Source organism: Numenius arquata, chromosome 12 (genome assembly GCF_964106895.1).
Source record: "Numenius arquata chromosome 12, bNumArq3.hap1.1, whole genome shotgun sequence".
NCBI lineage: Eukaryota > Metazoa > Chordata > Aves > Charadriiformes > Scolopacidae > Numenius > Numenius arquata.
The window spans coordinates 44,823,093-44,841,041 of NC_133587.1; the positions used below are offsets into that span (position 1 = coordinate 44,823,093).

At 60.6% G+C, this 17,949-nt stretch overlaps 1 protein-coding gene across 1 annotated transcript; it reads right to left on the reverse strand.

Annotated features, from left to right (window-relative positions):
* Positions 1 to 5,650: 5,650 nt before the first annotated feature.
* LOC141471235 (GTPase IMAP family member 6-like) lies at positions 5,651 to 11,065 on the reverse strand. The gene is made up of 5 exons (XM_074157658.1): positions 10,899 to 11,065; positions 9,701 to 10,543; positions 7,705 to 7,711; positions 6,434 to 6,512; positions 5,651 to 5,709 (listed from the first exon to the last, which is right to left on the reverse strand). Exons 1-5 carry the CDS (start codon positions 11,063 to 11,065, stop codon positions 5,651 to 5,653), a joined length of 1,155 nt encoding a protein of 384 aa, XP_074013759.1.
* Between the last annotated feature and the right edge of the window lie 6,884 nt (positions 11,066 to 17,949).

A 17,949-nucleotide genomic window follows, 5' to 3' on the forward strand; every position in this document is an offset into this window, starting at 1 on the left:
ATGCCCGTCGGCCGCCCCCATTGGCTGGCTCTCCCCCTCCACCCGTCCCCGGCGCCGCCATTTTGTACCGCCCAGAGGGGCCGGGCCCGGCGCCGCCATCGCGCCCCGCTCCCAGCTGGAATGAGAGGGGAGGGAAATCCCAGCAGCGGGGCTCCCTGTGGCGGGAAGGGAGCGCTGACAAGGCGTCAGCCTCTGGAGGTGACTCCTGTCAGGGCCAGGGAAAGATGTGAAGATATTGTATGTTATCCGGGCAGGTGGACCCCCATGGAGAGAGGTACCCAGTGCCTGAGGGAAGAATAGATGAATAGAATAGTTTTGGTTGGAAAAGACCTTTCAGATCATCGAGGCCAACCATCTGACAAAGCCACCACTGACCCATGTCCCTCAGCACCACGTCTGCCCGGCTTTTAGATACCTCCAGGGATGGTGACTCTGCCACTGCCCTGGGCAGCCTCTTCCAACACTGGACAACCCTTTCCAGGAAAAAAATTTTCCCAATATCCATCCTAAACCTCCCCTGGCACAATTTGAGGCCATTTCCTCTTGTCCCATTGCCTGTTCCTTGGGAGAAGAGACCGACCCCCCCTGGCTACACCCTCCTTTCAGGGAGTTGTAGAGAGCGAGAAGGTCTCCCCTCAGCCTCCTTTTCTCCAGGCTGAACACCCCCAGCTCCCTCAGCTGCTCCTCATAAGATCTCCAGACCCTTCTCCTTGGTCTCCAGACCCCTCACCAGCTCCGTTGCCCTTCTCTGGACACGCTCCAGCCCCTCAATGTCCTTCCTGTCATAAGGGGACCAAAATGGGGCCCAGCCCTTGAGATGGGGCCTCACCAGTGCCCGCTACAGAGGGACCATCACTGCCCCAGTCCTGCTGGCCATGCTTCCTGATACAAAATACTACAAATTCATCCTAGTTTTGCTAGAAATCTGCTGAATGGGTCTTTATACAGAGAACGTGGCAGGGTCCTGCATGGTACGTCACCAACTGCTTTTGTAAGCAATAACTGCAAATTCTCATCAAGAAACGAGGTCCCCCTTTAATTCTGTAGCCTAAAAATCTCTCTCCATTCACTTTGCTTAAATTAATAGTGGGAAAACTCTGAGAACAGCCCGCCTGCAGGTGGGACAGGCCAGTGAGTGCAACACCATGGACAATAATTTAAAATACTTTAATGAGGAAAGACTGCAGCTATCAGCTCGGCCAGAAAAGCTACCGACTGGCTGCCTGTCCTTCACGTTCCACTCCGTTTTCCTGTGTTTCCTCCTTTTATCCACACCCATCCTGCCTTTTTAACTTTGGCCTTTTCCCCGAAGCCTCCCAGATGATCCCGGTTTGCCCAGCAGGCGCTGCATAACGAGTTTTATACCCGCTCATCCGCCTCCCCACGCTGTATCTTCTCTCCGATGGCTCCAGGGGGGACTTTTTTCCTGCAGGAAAGAAGGTCCTGAGCCTTCGTCTCGATGGAGCCAAGCGTGGCCGCCGCCCTGCTGAGGCTCAGCCATCAATCGGAACGACGACGGGCCACAGATCCTTATGCTGTGAGTAACAGCCCAGCTCCAAGTTCTGGAGAACGGAGTCCAGCACATGGTCAACGCTCCGCATCACCATTTTATAGGCGTTGTGCAACGATACGTAATTTGGATTAACGCCTTCGTCTCCTTTCACGTTTCCCTTGCCATCCGAGCTCCGGATCAGCTCTGCCTCGCGGTGTACGGACGCCTCGGGGTGTGTCGCTTCCCTCTTCGCCTCCGTGGCTGCGTTTGAGGGTGGGGAGGTGGCCACCGGTCCAGAGGACACCCCAGGGGGGCAAAACCCTTCCGATGTCGCCCCTCGGGAGCTTCCCTCCCTCCGAGGTTGGGGAGATGCAGCCTCCTGGTTTGCAGGAGAAGAAAACGTCCCACACCTTCCCTCCGTTGGGTTGTCTTCTGCCTTGGAAAGAAGGACGGCGGGTTCAGAAATATGGTCAGTGTCAGGGGAACCTAGAGGGAACTCCAGCTTTTTGTTAACCCAAGGCTTGTAATGCCACAAAATTCTCCTGGCTTTCCTGATGAGTCGCCCGATGCGGGATTTTCGCACCGCCAGCCGGTGAGGGACGGAGCGAGCTTTGCCAGTGCAACGAACGATGTTATTAACTCTGTCCTGGTAATGAGTCCTCTGCAGGTGACAGTAATCATGGTCCTTAAGCATAAAAACAGTGTCCTCATCCTGTCTGCAGTAGTTGTGCTCTCTCAGGGGACGGCGGGCGCACCACAAGAGCTGCGCCTCGCTCGGCACGCAGTAACAGTGGTCCTTCCAAACCGTCTCGTTCAGCTCCTCGAGAGACAGTTCCGAATTTCTGTGGGAAAAGGCGCATCGACTTTTGGGGGCGCCCCTGTGAAACCCCTCCCTGCGGTCACCCCGCAGATGTTCCTGAGGATTCGCCCTTTTCTTCTGCTGTTCCGTCGCTGGATGAAGCGGGAATCCTCCGCTTTGGCTGACATTTGCCGTCACCTCTTGTTTATCCTCCACTTCTCCGCCCTTCCCAGGCCACGAGGCTGTTTGTGCCTGGGCTCGGCTTTCCACTGGCCCCACTCCTCTGCTGGCCACCTCGGCCGGCAAGTGGCTTCCATCCCCGAGACACTTGAACTTGTTCAACAGCCTTCTGGACCGGAGACGCCACTGTATGCACTGTCCTCCTGCTGAGAGAAGGTTGGGAAGAGTTTGCCATCTTCCTGGCTGGGACATCGTGATGGGACGGGGAGAGAGGGACTGGGGGAAAAAAATCCATTTTCCCCAGATTAGGGTCCTCCTATGTGGGCTCCACATCCCCCATCTCCGCCTGGATGGGCAGGAGATCCGAGCCCTGCCTGGGGATGCTGCCTGTGCAGGGGTGGGAGAAGCTGTGGCAGCAATGACCGGGAGCAGCACAAGGGACAGGGGGACATACGGGAACAGGGAAGGAGCTGGAGCCCACCTGGGGCTCTTTGCTGGAGACGTGAGGAAGGGGGAGGACCAGGACTCACCTTCATGGGGGGTCTCCGTTCCCTCCTCTGACATACGGTGCTCCTCAGCACCAGGCCACCAGCCTGAAGAAGGTTCCTCCAGCCATCTCCTCTCCCCCTCATGTCCTGCAGGAAAACCAGATGGATGTCACCTTCCTAGCAGGGAAGACTTGCTCCACAGCCATGCGGAGGAAGGAGGAAGCCCCATCCACCGCCGGCAGCCAGAAAGCCACCACCCTGCTCCACAGGTGACTGAATCAGGATCCTCCGTGGGTCGAGGGGGACAGAGGCAGCCTCTGTTTCCCTTTGACATTGCAACTGCCCAACACGGGAGATGCCTCAAAACAGGCAGTGAGGAGGGATTTAGGCAAGTGGGGACCCCAGAGATACGCTACAGAGGAGCTTGGGGTGGCTTTTGGAAGGTGCCACCACTCCTCGTCGAGGGACATGGTCCTACAGAGGGGTGTGTGTGTGTTAGATTGTTCCTGCTCACCTGGAGAAGGGCTGTTGTGTCCGTCCCACCTCACTGGGCTCGGCGGCGCGCAGACCCACGGCTCTTCCCCGTGCTCCAACCGGTGTAAAATGTCAGGTTTGGGGCCTGGGTAACCTGGGGGGTGGAGCAGAGGGTGATGTTCGAACCCAAACTCTAGGAATAAACTGTTGACAGAAGAAACTAAAGCTCTTCTCTGTCACACACCAAGCTGACTAGAAGAGCCCAAGCAGAAAAACCACCGAAATAGGGGAAAAAAAAAGGAAAAAAGACACTGGAGCTGCTGCCAGCGCTGAATTTAGTCCCAAGGAGAAAGGAAAAGCCCTGATGGGAGGGACGGGAACCAACTCCCAGCTCTGCTGATAGGCTTTCCCAGCGAGCCGTTACCTGCTGCTCATCCTGGGAGCAGCTCCTGGGTGTGGGACGTTCTCCCAGATAATCAGAGATCTCTGTCCCATCCCGGTGGCAGTGGACAAGTCCTCTGAAGGCTTCAGGGGACTCTTGATGGGTCTGCTCCCCTGCATCTTGCTTGGTAGGTGCTACTCTTAGACTAGATGGTCTTCAAGGTCCCTTCCAACCTAGACAATTCTGTAATTCTATGACACTCCTGCCCAGGGGAGGGACAGAGTCGTTGACCCATGGCCAGGACCCCCCCAGAAGGTCCCTGTCTGACCTCACGACGGGCTGCTCATTGTGGTTACATTTTCCAAGGGGGACACCAGCTCAGAGAGACCCCCAAATCCTGTGTCTGGGTCTCCCAAAGAGACTGGAGGGCACCAGGTGCTCGGAGCAGTTATCCCAACCCTGTCACCATCGTTCAAAAGACGCTGATCGGGTCCCTCACAGTGCTGGAAGCCACATAGTTCTGATGGAGACAAATATGACGGAAGCCCCTGCTGTGTCCCCCTCCCCCGCCCTGGAATTAAAACCACAGGTTTACCCAGGGACGACAAGAGCCTGTAGTTGTCCAGCATGACGCTGCGGTACAGCTCCCTCTGCTCCTCCTCAAGGGCCTCCCACTCTGCGCGGCTCAAATAGATGGCGACGTCCTCGAAGGTCACCGGTTCCTGCCAGAAAAGCATCGCACCTTTGGTCAACCCTGGCCTTGAACCCCCCTCCAGGGATGGGGCAGCCACAGCTTCTCTGGGCAACCTGGGCCAGGCTCTCACCACTCTCACAGCAAAGTTCTTCCTAATATCTAATCTAAATCTATCCTCTTTCAGTTTAAAACTGTTACCCCTCATTCTATGGCTCCCCTCCCTGATCACGAGTCCCTCCCCAGCTTTCCTGGAGCCCCTTGAGGGACTGGAAGGGGCTCGAAGGTCTCCCCGGAGCCTTCTCTTCTCCAGGCTGAACGCCGCCAACTCTCTCAGCCTGTCCTCACAGCAGAGGGGCTCCAGCCCTCCCAGCATCTCCGTGGCCTCCTCTGGGGCTGCCCCAACAGCTCCATGTCCCTCTGATGTCCCCCAGGGACAGGGGACATCTCCCCAGAGCGGAGCAGAGGGGCAGAATGCCCCCCCCCACCCTGCTAGGGTTGTAAGCCCAGGGTGTGTGGGGCTTGCCGGGCTGCCAGCGCACGTTGCCGGCCCATGGCCAGCTCTTCCCCCATCAGCATGGCAGACGTCCCTGCCCCTGGCGGTGGGGGGAGGGCTGGACGGGATGACTTTTAAAAGGCCAAATTATTCCAACAATTCCCACCCCAACTCTTCCAGGAGTCGACGCTTCTGGACCTTTGCAGGAACCGACACCTCCAGGAGATGCTTTGCCTGGAGCTCGGGTCTATTTTCACGGCCGGCCGGCCCTGCGGTGACACCACCCCCCCCCGCCGGCCCCATCCCTCCCAACCCCACCGACGCCATGGAGCAGGTACGGAGGAGCTGGGGCTTCGCTCCGCCACGGCGAGGGAAGGGGATGGCGGGGGAACATGGCGCCAGGGAGAGGGAGGGGGGGGCAGCAGTGCAGGGGGAACGGAGGGGCCGGGGGGGAGAAGTGTCATGGCAGCTCCTACCTGCCCCCGCCATGCCATGTTGCCCGGGGGAGGCCCCGCTCCCCGCCGGGGCTTGGCGGCGGCACTTCCGGTGCTCACCGGAAGTAGGCCGCGTGACGTAGAGACACACACCCCCCCGCACGCCGTTTCCCCGCTTCGCTTCCGGTCGGAGCCCCGCCTCTCCCGGAAATGGTCAGCGCCGACCGGAAGTGTAGGCGGTGGGCACGTGACCAACCCCCCGCCCCCCGGGTCCTGCCAGATGGAAAAGGGGTGTCGGCGTCGCCATTTTGAGGGGCACCACGTGATCGGAAGCGCCGCCGCCATTGGTCCGTTCGGGGCGGCTTCCGGTACGGGTTGCCCCACCCCCCCACCCCCCCGCGGGCGGAGTTTTACATCATAACTAATTTAGCAATGAGAGTCATTATTATCAATCATTCTTGGGTTAAGGATTGCTAATTAGCTCTTTATGGTGAATTATGGGCGGGGGGGATGTCAGTGGGGTTTTTTTTAAGGTGAGTTTTGCCTCATTGCTAATTATTTAGCAGTGATAGTCATTAGTAGCAATCATATTTTACGCTAAGGATTGCTAATTGTGTCTTTATGGTGAATTTTGGGCAGGGGGGACCTGTCTATGGGGGGTTTTAAGGTGAGTTTTAACTCAGGGGGGCCCCTCCATGGGCGTTTTTAAGGTGATTTTTACCTCATTGCTAATTGATAGTCATTATCAGGAATCATATTTTATGATAAGGATTGCCAATTGTTTCTTTACGGTGAATTGGGGGGGGAGTGGGGTGCTGTCAATGGGGTGTTTTAAGATGAATTTTGCCTCATTGCTAATTATTTAGCGATTATAGTCATTATTAGCAATAACGCCCGTCAGGGAGTTGTAGAGAGTGAGAAGGTCTCCCCTCGGCCTCCTTTTCTCTGGGCTGAACACCCCCAGCTCCCTCAGCCTCTCTCTGCGTGAATACAGAACCCTTTCCCTCCTCCTCCTCCTCCTTCTCCTCCTCTTCGTCCTCCTCCTCCTCCTCTTCCTCCTCCTCCTCTTTCTCCTCCTCCACCACCAGATTTTCCAGGTATTTTTCAGGTGGGATTTACGTGGATTGCCGAGATCCCTCCCTGTGGGGATGGTTTTGGATCATCCCCTGGTTACGACAGAGGCAGTGGAAAGGAACTGGTCGCCCTCCCTTTCCTTCTGCTCTGGGAATTGGGCTGTTTTCTCCTCTTTTTCTTTATTGACTCCCCCCCTTCACATCTCCTCTTTATCCCTGTGACAGCAGGACCATGACTGGGCACCGGCACCAGCCGGAGTGTCCCCGCAGTGCTGACCCCCATCCCTGGCTCCACAGCAGATGGTGTTTGATGGCTGCACCCTCTTTTTTCCCATCTGCACCCCACTCAGCCCCTTCCTTGGTGGCCCCTAATAACCTGATGCTGCCCACCAACTCTGCCTTCAGGGAGCAGCCACTAGATGGACCTCAGCATTCGGTGTTTTCAGGTGGGAAATGGGAGGATTTCTCAGTGCCCTGGCCTCAACAGAGGCGCGGCCACTTCATGAGTAGCCCATTATTAGCGTGTGGCCACCCATCTTGGCAACTTGAAAGCCAAAACTTGTTCTAGTAAAGCCCACTTTTAGTCTGATGGGCTGAGAAAATCATCAGCCCTGCCGAGGAGGAAGGCAGAGCCGATGTGTGGGCAGCAGTGGGGAGAAGTACCCAACTGATCCACACCCCGCAGGGAAGAGGTGATATTTTCCCTATTTCTGCGATTATGGGGCTGTTAGAGCGTGGTGGGAGCCCACGCGGGGCTGTTTGCTCAGCAAACAGCCGATTTGCACCTCGCAGAACCCTCCTCCCACACACAATGTCTCTCAACGCTGCGGTTCAAAACTCCAGCCCTTGGATCTGGAGAATAAAATCTGTAATTGTCAGAAGCTGCAAAATTCCAACGTTGGGACAAAACGCACAGGCACCTTCGCTGAATTGTTTGAAAATCCGCTGCGGTTATTCCAGGGTTTAAAAAAAAAAAAAAGGTAAAAGTTGTAATACCTGCTTTTAGGGCGTGGGTTATGATTTCCATGAATAAGGCTTGGCCAGTATTTCTTTCCAAATGAGAGCTGGAAGTCAAGAGAGGTGGAAATTTTGATTGCCTTCCCATAATTGTAGTTTTAATAAACTCCTCATTTCAGAGTTTTTCTGTACTGGTCGTACGTGCTGGGTCATTACAGGAGCATTAACTTCTGGTTACCTGCACCCTGTGAATATTGGGGTGAAAAGAATGCAAAAAGGGTTCTCTGTCCTGAATGTTTTTGGAAGGAAATTCCTTTATTTTAACCCCAATGAAGTTTTTAAATCTGTTTTCCTCTAAACTTGACACATGAGTCTTTTACGTGCTTTCTGATTATTGAAGCCATTTTTAATTCTTTGCTTATTTTGCAGAAGATAAAATTAGGATAGAAATAGGAATAGGGTAGAGTAGAGTAGAATAGAATAGTTCTGTTGGAAGGGACCTACGATGATCATCTAGTCCAACTGCCTGACCTTTCCAGGGCTGACCTTATCTCACAGCGTTTAGAAATGCAATTCTTGCCCCCATTTTTTTGTTTTAATTACGTTTTTTTTCCCGTCTGTTGGTTTTACGGTGGCGTTTCCCCCTTGTGATGAGGGCTGGTGACCGGTTCCTTATTCAGCTGCTTCCCACCGTGGTGGGGAGCCCCGGGGGGCTTGGATGGAGGGTGACAAGTCCCCGCTCCCCAGGGAGCAGGGGAGTTTCAGCCCCACGGACACTGTGAGGAGGCGTCCAGGGCCACTGGGCAATGGAAGGACATCCTCCCTCTTGGAGAACCTCTCTTGGAGAACCTGGGCCGTGTGGGATGTTTAGGGATGAGGGGAAGAGGATGAGGAAGGAGACCTGCCCTTTCTGCAAAGGTCAAGGTTATCTGTGCTTCCCTTTGCCTGCCCTGAGCTTCGTTATCTACAATTAACTTTGTTATTGCTGCATCCACCGGAAAAACCTGTTCATGAGACCTTTGATAGAGGGATGACGCCCTGGGCTGGTTTCCCGCTGGACTTTCCCGGTCTCAGGGCTTGTTCCCGGAGCTGGCCACGGCCCCCAGACCCACCCTGCAGTGGGGTCCCTCCGGTGGGGTCCCCCCTCTTTTACTCTGGTGCTTTGCTGGTGCTCTGGGCTCTGCGGAACCTTTGCTTGACCCCTCAAAGGCATCTGTGGCTCCGGCGAGGAAACTGGGTTGGCAGAGGAAAGCGGGATGAACTGTGGGACCTGGAATGGGATCAGTGTCTTTTCCCGCCGCCTGGGACCAGCGCTGCGGGACAGAGCTGAAACCCCCAAGACACCAAGGAGAGACCTTCAGGCGTTGATGGAAAAGCCCTGCCAGGCTGTCTGCGGGGGTCTTCCCTCATCTCACTGACCTGGGGAGGGAAGTTAAATGTCCCCTGCCTGGCTGACCCCGGCTGCAACTCCCTGAAGGACACCGGTGGCAGGAGAAGGGTGACAGGTCCCAACACCGTGCCCTGGAGCAGGCACCGCTTTGGCCCGAGGAGCCTGAAGGACTTTCACCATCCCTCCTCTTCCTCCCCGACCAGCCCTCGTGTCCCCATCATACGAGAAGCAGGCGTTCGGTGGCTTCTCCAAGAGCAGTGGCACTCACAGCAGTAAATCGGGGTGCCCACGGCCCCTCATGGCACCATGGTGGGATGGTGCCAGGCCGAGCATGGTGGATTTGAAGTATTTTAGTTTATAATCTCGGAAATACGTGATAATTACATGAGGTTTCCCTGGAGAGCAGCATGTGTCTGTGGAGGAGGGTTCTCTATGTGCCAGACAGATGTGGACATGCAGGAGAGGGTCCAGCAAAGAAGACCGAGGCATCGAGGAGAGGCTGGGAGAGCTGGGACTGGAGAAGCGGAGGCTGAGAAGATCCTGCTCTCACCTGATGGAGACCAAGTGGTGCCCGGTGCCAGGACAAGAGGGGATGGGCAACGAATGGAAATGTGTGAAACTCCATTGAAACATCAGGAAACTTTTCCACCCAGGGTGAGTGAGCACTGGCACAGGCAGCCCGGAGAGGTGGTGGAGACCCCATCCCTGGAGGGCTCCAAACCCCAACTGGACGTGGTCCTGAGCTCCACCAGTTCTAGGGCACCTTGCTCGAGCAGAGCTTGGACAAGATGATCTCCAGAGGTCCCTGCCACCTCAATTTTCCTGTCACCCTATGGTTCCTCACCACCACCAGATCCGGGACTTGGGAAACAGAATGAAATTCAGGCAAAACAGAGAAAGAACAAGGAGGACTATCCCACAACCCATAATTTTCCTGTACGGCATAGACCTGGACCACTCCATCATTTTTCTCTCTGCTTTGTGCCTCCTCATGTGACGCTCCACTCTCTCTTGCGTTAAACAGGGCTCCAGGAACATGTCGTTGCTGTACCAATTGCCCCTGTTCTCCCGCACCACCTGGTAGACCATCTCCATCAGCTTGGCCACTTGCCGGTGCCGTTGGGCACCCACTGCTCTGTTGTTGAAGCCGCAGTACCTTCTCCCACACTGCAGGATCAGGTCCTGGAGGTCTCCGCTGCCGCAAGACTGCAGGTAATCCTCCAGTGACCTCCCCGCCAGGTCTTCCGTGTGGGTGAGCAAGACGATGGTGTGCCTCAAAACATTGACCCCAAAAATGTCCTGCAGCCTCCGCACGGCCTCCTTGTCCTCCTTGAGGAACTGGCCCAGCCTCGTGACCAGCAGCAGCGCGTGGGGGCCGGGGAAGGACAAGCTGACGCAATGAGCGATTTCTTTGTAGGCCTCGCTGATGGCGGCTCTTGGGTTAAAAATATCGGCCGTGTCGATGACCTTGATGTTCTCGCCATCGCAGTGCCCTTGGACTTGAGCGCAGCTGGCGGTCACCGGCTTGGTGGCCAACTCGGACTTGAACGCCCGTACCCCGAGGAGGGTGTTGCCGGTAGAGCTTTTCCCTGCCCCGCTCTTCCCGACCAGGAGGATCCTCAGTCCCGAGCCCTCGCCATCCCCGGGAAACATGGGAATGGGGACCTGCTGGATGGTGACAGACACGCTGCAGGGACAACAAGCAGAGGGACATGACTCCTGTTAGTGCCACGGTGCTTCCTGTGCCGGGTCCCTGGGTCTGTCTCCCCCCAGGAGACCCTCCCCAGGGCTGTCTGAGGGGGTCTGGAGACACCGATACCTTCCCTTGAGGATCCTTGGAGCTCTCTCTTGCCCAACCCACCCCCCCTGGGGATTCCTGCTTGCGAAACCGGCTTTATTCAGTGAGGAGAAACCAGCTCTTTCCCCACGTGGCTTCTTCTGGCTGCCTGGGCATGCCTGGCCCCCCTTCCTCCCCCCCCAAAAATACCTTCCAGCCAGTGTAAAGCCTCCCACTGCCCCTCCACGTCCCCCCCCCCCCGTACCTTTGTCCTGTGCCGAGCCAGGGCTTCCCCCCTGCGGCCGTGGCGCTCATCCCATCTCCTGGAGCGTCTCTGCCGGCCCACGGAGCGAGGCCACCCAGGGTCTTGTCCTGGGGTTCAGGCTTCTTTTTGGGGGAGCCGGCAGAGAGCTGGAGGGTGGCAGAGACCATGTCCCCTTGGAGGCTCCTGGAGCCACCGTGCGCGGCGTGGCAACCTGCAGCAAAGTCCTGGCACCAAGACCCTTCACGGCACCGGCTTCTCCTCCCTTGGCGCGGTGGCTGCCGAAATGCTGCCGGGGGCTGCGGGGAGACGGGGGGTCTAAAAGGGCAGAGCTGGAGCACGTGGCAGAGATGGGGAGGGCTCGTCAGACAGACACCCCCACGGCTTCCTGCCTGCTCCACGACTCACCCCGGAGCGTGTCTCTCTGCGCCCACCACAAACCTCCGGCCCGCAGCCGCGCGTCTGACGTGATGATGAGAAACAAAAGTTGTGGGGTGGCCAGGACCAGTGTGCTGTGAAGCCTGGCTCACTCCTGGGCCCTCTGCGTGCCACCATCGGTGTCCCTGCCATGCTCTTGGTACCTCTGCGTGCCACCATTGGTGCCTGTGCCATGCTCTCGGTACCCCTCATGTCACCATGGGTGTCCGTGCTGTGCTCCCAGTACCTCTGTGTGCCACCATTGGTGCCCGTACCATTCTCCTGGTACCTCTGCGTGCCACCATCGTTGTCCCTACCATGCTCCCAGTGCCACCACAGGCACCGTCCCGGGCTGTCTGAGGCCACCGCAGCCCCGCTGTCCCTGGAGCCGTACCCCAAGGGACGGGCAGCTCCGGGATGACACCCCGAGGGAGGGATGCTTGGTGCCCTGGTGACCACTGGGGTGGGAGGACACGGGGGACAACGCTGCCTCCGGGTCCCCACCTTTTCTTCGGGAGCACTTTGGGTTGGTGGAAGGTGGGGCGGGTGGAAACAGCACCCCGTGAGCGTTCCCCGTGGGAAAGGGGGAGGTCCTGCATGTCCCTGGGGGGGAACAGCGGTGCTGCCGTGGGGCTGTGCCCCTCCAACACGGCTCTGCCACGCAACCACCGTGTGGGACCCATGTCCCACTGCGGAGGAGACCATGGCTGGTGGCCCTGGATGCTGCTCTCCATGGGGTCTCGTGTGTCTTGGGCCCCCCATCACCCTCTGGGGACCAGCAGGATGTTGGGGGGGCCCAGCCACGTGCAGTGAAAGCACCGAACCGCGGAGAAATGGGGAAAAAGAGGCCGAGTTTCGGTCCCTGTTACTGGAAACAAAAGGGGTGGGAAGGAGAAAGCGAGACTTTGCCCCACACATGGTGACGTCCCGCCGGGGCAGGTGTCCCCCTCCTGTGACACCGGGGGTTTTCCCCCAAAACCTCCCTGGGGGACACAGGTGTCTGTGACTTCTGCAGCCGGGGGATGCCCCCCGCTCCGTTCCCATCCGCGCAGGCGTGACCCACGTCCTGCCTCCCCACGTCCCCCCCAACCTTCATGGCTCGTGGGGACATGCTGGCACCTTCCCTGGTCCCCCAGTACCTGCCCAGGGGGTGGCACCGGCCACGGAGCTCCTGGAGCCATGACACCCGGTCATGGTGGTCTCGGTGTGGGGAATGGTCAGGCTGGGACATGGGGTTTCGGGGACACCAGGACATGGGGACATGGTGACAGCAGGTTTTGGGGACATCAGGACATGGTGAGATGGGGACAGTGGGTTTTGGGGACATCAGGACCCAGGAAACAGGGACATTGGGATGACTTTGGGACATCAGGACAGTGGGTGCCAGGTACTTAGAGACCTGGGGCACAGGGATGTGTGTTGCCAGGACATGGGGACAGTGGGTTTCAGGAACATCAGGACATGGGGACATGGCAACAGCAGGTTTTGGGAACATTAGGACACAGGACACATGGACATTGGGAGGACTTTGGGACATCAGGACAACTTTGGGACATCAGGACACTGGATACCAGCTACTTTGGGAGCTGGGGCACAGGGATGCTGGTACCCAGGACATGGTGACAGTGGGTTTAAGGGACGTCAGGACATGGGGACATGGTGACAGCAGGTTTCAGGGACATCAGGACCCGGGACACATGGACATTGGGATGACTTTGGGACATCAGGACACTGGGTGCCAGGTACTTTGGGACCTGGGGCACATGGATGCTGGTACTCAGGACATGAGGACCTGGGGATGCTGACTGTCAGGGACATCAGGACCCAGGAGATGGGGACATTGGGACATGGGGTGTCAGGGACATTGGGACTCCGGACACAGGGAGACTGGGACCAGAATACCTCAGAGACCAAGGAATCCAGTAACTAAGGGATCCCAAGGATCCAGACACTGAGGGCCACACGGTTCCAGGGACCCCAGGACATGGGGCTGCCCCCCACATGGGGACAGCCCGGGGTGCTGGTGCTGCCGCCCACCCTTTAGATAGTGCTCAGCATCGATGAGGTCCCCTCTCAGTCTGCTCTTCTCCAGCTGAACAGCCCCATGTCCCTCAGCCTTTCCCCAGCAGAGAGATGCTCCAGGTCCCTCATCATCTTTGTAGCCCTTTGCTGGACCCTCTCCAGCAGTTCCCTGTCCTTCTGCAACTGGGGAGCCCAGAACTGGTCCCAGTGCTCCAGATGGGGCCTCCCCAGGGCAGAGCAGAGGGGCAGGATGACCTCCCTCCACCTGCTGGCCACACTCTTCTTGATGCTCCCCCCGCCAAAGAAGCACCCCGGGGCTGGGTACAGCGATGGCCGAGCTCGTGTCCCAGCCCAGGTTGACCCCACCGGCCAGCAGACCCGGCCCAAGCCCGTGGAGGGGTCCCCAACCTCGTGTTGGGGGGGGTTTCCCCGCTCACGAGAGAGAAAACACCCCGAAGCCATGATGGAGGGGAAGGGGCCGCGTGGGGCCGGTGCCTTGGGGAGCGAGGCCGCGCGTCCCCTCGCTCGCCGGCGGCACGGAGCCGGTCACGCCGGTGTCCGAGGGGTTCCGTCTCGGCGAGGGGCGGCCTCGATGCACCCCAAAAGCTCCCCAGAGCCCCCCAGAGCAGCCCCCAACCCCTGCAACGCCCAGAGCCTTTGCTCAAACGTGGGTCCCGGCTCGGCAGCACATTGCCAAAAATGGAATATAATTTTTGTGGTTTTTTTGGTTAAATACATGCTCCCATGTTTGTATTTGCTCTCCAGGAGACCCCGGTCGGGTCAGAGCATGGCTCCCCCCGGCTCTGCTGCGGGGACAGGCTGACCCTGGGGGGGGACGTGGGGTCCTGGAGGGGCTCCCCGTGGTCCCAGCGAGACGGAGACGTGGGATTTTCCAAGCTTAATTCATTTAATGATACACATCAAAGTACCTGCATTCCCACACAGCAGCGGCAGAGGAAGCGGCGGGGGGGGGAACGGGGCAGCGCAGGGGGGGGTCCCTGTGAAGGCACCCGAGCTGAGGGGATACTCAGGGCCAGCAACCCACCAGGATGACCCTGTGCAGGGCGACATGGGCTTTTTTTTTGGGGAAAAAAATCCCTGGAAAAGGCATTTCTGCTTTCCACGTGCAGCATCCTGCCGGGGTGTCACAAAGTGCCACGCGTCCCCCCCTCCCTGCAGGGACACTCAGTCCGGAGGCTCCTCCTGGACCCCACGGCGTGGCACGAGGGGTGACACGAAGGTGCGGGGGGGGTCTGCGGGAGGGAGCCCCGGCCCAGCTCCCTCGGGATTTGTCGGCGGCCGGGATGTCACCGTCACCGGGAGCCATGTGCCGTGTGCTCGTCCCCGGCGTGGCAGAAAAGGGTGGTTTTTTTCCCCGTCCCAGCTCCGGTTCGGTGTCGGCACATCTCCGGAGCCGCTGAGCGCTCGCCGTCTTCCTCGTCGCCCCATCCCGCCCCGGTGCTCCCTGCGGCCTCCGGATCATCCTTCGGCTCCTCGCTGGGATCTCTGTGCCGCCCGGGATGGAGGTCTCCACCCCGCCAGCCCCCCCCCAACCCCCTGGCCCCGTGGGGAAGGCGGGTGGGTTCACCGTGCCAGGGCAGGGGGATGCCGTGGGGAAACCTCTCTCCTCTTCCTCCTCCTCCTCCTCCTCCATGGTCTCTTGCCGTGGCCCAGGGAGTTTAAGCCGCGGCACGAGGCTGCGGTGCCGGGCGAAGGGGAGGACGGGCACCGGGGGAGCCACACGTCCTCCTGGCACCGGGGACGGCGGGGGCCGAGGCTGCCGGGTCCGGCCTCGTGACCATCAGGAGTAAAAACCCCAGCAGAAGGACGAGGGACGGGAAGTGGGTGAGGAAAACGGCCCGGGGGCGTTCCCAGGCCAAGCCGGGGCTACTGGCGCCCCGTTGTGCCGGCCATGGCTGCCTGCCTGTGGCTCCCTGTGCTGTGCCGTGCCCCAAAACCCCAGGGAACCATCTAGGGACCCCCAAAATCCCCCCCGGGATGGCATCGCAGGAGGGAGCGTGGGTGCTCCCGCAGCATCTTGGAGGGGAATCATAGAATCATGGAATTGTTTGGGTGGGAAAGGACTCTAAAGGCCATTGAGTCCTCCCCCACCCTGCCCTGGGCAGGGCCACCTCCCACCAGCCCAGGTTGCCCAAAGCCCCCTCCAACCTGGCCTTGAACCCCTCCAGGGATGGGGCAGCCACAGCTTCTCTGGGAACCAGCCTGGGGGGGGACCCCAAAAGCGGGGTGGGGGTGGAGGGGGCCGCATGGGCAGGGGGTGCCGAGGCGTTGGGAGGGTTGGGAGGTGGCGGGGAGGGGGTCTCAGGTGAGGGCGGCTTCGTCCCCGTGGGTGCACTGGTGGGCGGTGAGGTTGCCCTTCTGGGCGAAGCTCTGGCCGCAGTGGGGGCAGGCGAAGGGGGGGGTCTGGCCGGCGTGGGTGCGGCGGTGGCTCCTCAGGGAGCCCTTTTGGCCGAAGGTCTTGCCGCAGTCGGGGCAGGAGAAGGGTCGCTCGCCCCCGTGGCTACTACGCTGGTGGGTGGCCAGGCTGCTCCGGCAGGCGAAGGGGCCACCGGTGGACTCGTGCGGCTGCGGGGAACGGCTCCCACCGGCTCGGACCTCCTCGGCGGGGCCGGTCGGGTCCTCGGGGTGGGTGCGTTGGTGGTTGAGGAGGAAGCGCTGCTCTCGGAAGCGTTTCCCGCAGCGCTGGCAGGAGAAGGGCTTCTCTCCGCTGTGGATGCGCTGGTGGGTGAGGAGGTTCTGCTTGAGGCTGAAGCTCTTCTGGCAGACGCCGCACTGGTAGGGGCGCTCCCCGGTGTGGATGCGCTGGTGGATGATGAGGTTGTGCTTGAGGCTGAAGGCTTTGCCGCACTCGGCGCAGATGAAGGCGCGTTCGCCGGCGTGGTGCTTCTGGTGCCGGGCGAGGCCGGGCTGGTGGCCGAAGCATTCCCCGCAGAGGATGCACTTGAACTCCTTCTCCTCCTCCTCCTCCCCCTGGCTGTGGATCACCAGCGCCTTCTCGTCCCCCAGGCCCTCCTCGCCCCCGGGGAAGGCGAAGGGGTTCTCGCCCGTGGGCGACGCCAGGTCCGTCATTGGGGGGGGGGTGTGTGTCCCGCTGCCGGGCTCAGGGCGCCCGCATCCCTGGGGAGGGGGGGAAAAGGGGGAAGGGGGCGGAGAATGAAAGGGGGGGGGTGTGCGCAAACAGGGATGGCAGCGGCTCCCGGCACCCCCGGGAACTGGTGGGGCTGGGGTAGCACCCCCGGGAACTGGTGGAAATGGGGAGGGGGTCCCCTCCCACCCGACACCCTCGGGAGCTCCCCGTGTGTGTCCCTGGCCCCCGGGGTCTCCCCGGTGTTGGGGTTCGGCCTCAACCGGAGCAGGAACGCGTGGCCACCTCGTGGCCCTTGGGCTAGTGAAGTGCAGGCGGTGGCTCGGGGAGGAGCGTGGCGGGGGGGGGGGGGCGGATTCTTTGCCCAGAGGGACCAAGCTCTGGCTGAGGGTGATGAAGGGGCTCCGGGGACCCTCCCCCCCCCCCCCCTAAACTCGGCCCCGGGATGGAGCCGGGCTGCGCCGCAGTGCGCCGGGCCGAGCCGCCCGGAGCCGCCGCGGGGGCGGGCAGGGTCCTCCCGGGGGGGTTCCCGCCCCCTCCCCGCTCCCCCCCGGTCCCGTGTCCGTCCCCCTCCCCTCTCCCCCCGCCCGCAGCGCGTCCCCTCCGCCGCTGACCTGCCCGAGCCTCCGCCGCCGCCGCCGCCTCCCGCCGGCCCCGCCCGGCCCCGCCCGCCCGTGACGCACCGGCCCCGCCCGCGCCCATCGCCCGGCCTTGCGGCGGCTCCGCCCGGGGTGGGGGGGGGGAGGGGGGCGGGGGGCGGCGGGGACGGGGCCGGCAGCATCACACACACCCCCCCGTCACACCCCCCCCCCGCCCCCGGGCAGCATCGCCCCCCCCCGGGTATCATCACTTATCCCCGGCAGCATCGCCCCCCCCCCGCAGCAGCATCACCTCCCTCCCGACAGCATCGCCCCCCTCCCCTCGCGGCAGGATCAACCCCCCCGCCCCGGGCAGCATCACCGCCCCCCCCGGGTATCATCACTTACCCCCGGCAGCATCGCCCCCCCCCCGCGGCAGGATCAACCCCCCCCGGGTTTCATGACCACCCCCCCCGGCAGCATCACCCCCCCTCCTCGGTATCCCCCCCACCTCCCCCGGCAGCATCACCCCCCCGGGAAACATCCCCCCCCCCCCCCCAAGCGGTCGTCCCCCCACCATCATTTCCTCCCCCCAGCATCGCCCCCCCCCGGCAGCATTTTCCCCCCCTCCCCGGAGCATCATACCCCCCCCCTCCCCCGGCAGGATTCCCCCCCCCCGACGCCCACCCTGCCCGGGGACAACTTACCCCCCCCCCCAAAGGACACTCCCCCCCCCCCGATCTCCGGATCTGGCCCCAAATTGCCCCAAAACCAGAGGAACCGGCCGGGCTGCCCGAGCGGGTCTGGTGGGACGGGGAGTGCCCAAACCGGGGGGGGGGGGGGGGGGCACACAACAGCCCCCACCATTTCCCAGGTCAAGGCCAACCGAACCCCCCCTCCACCCCCCCAAATTGAACTCACTCCGCGGTGG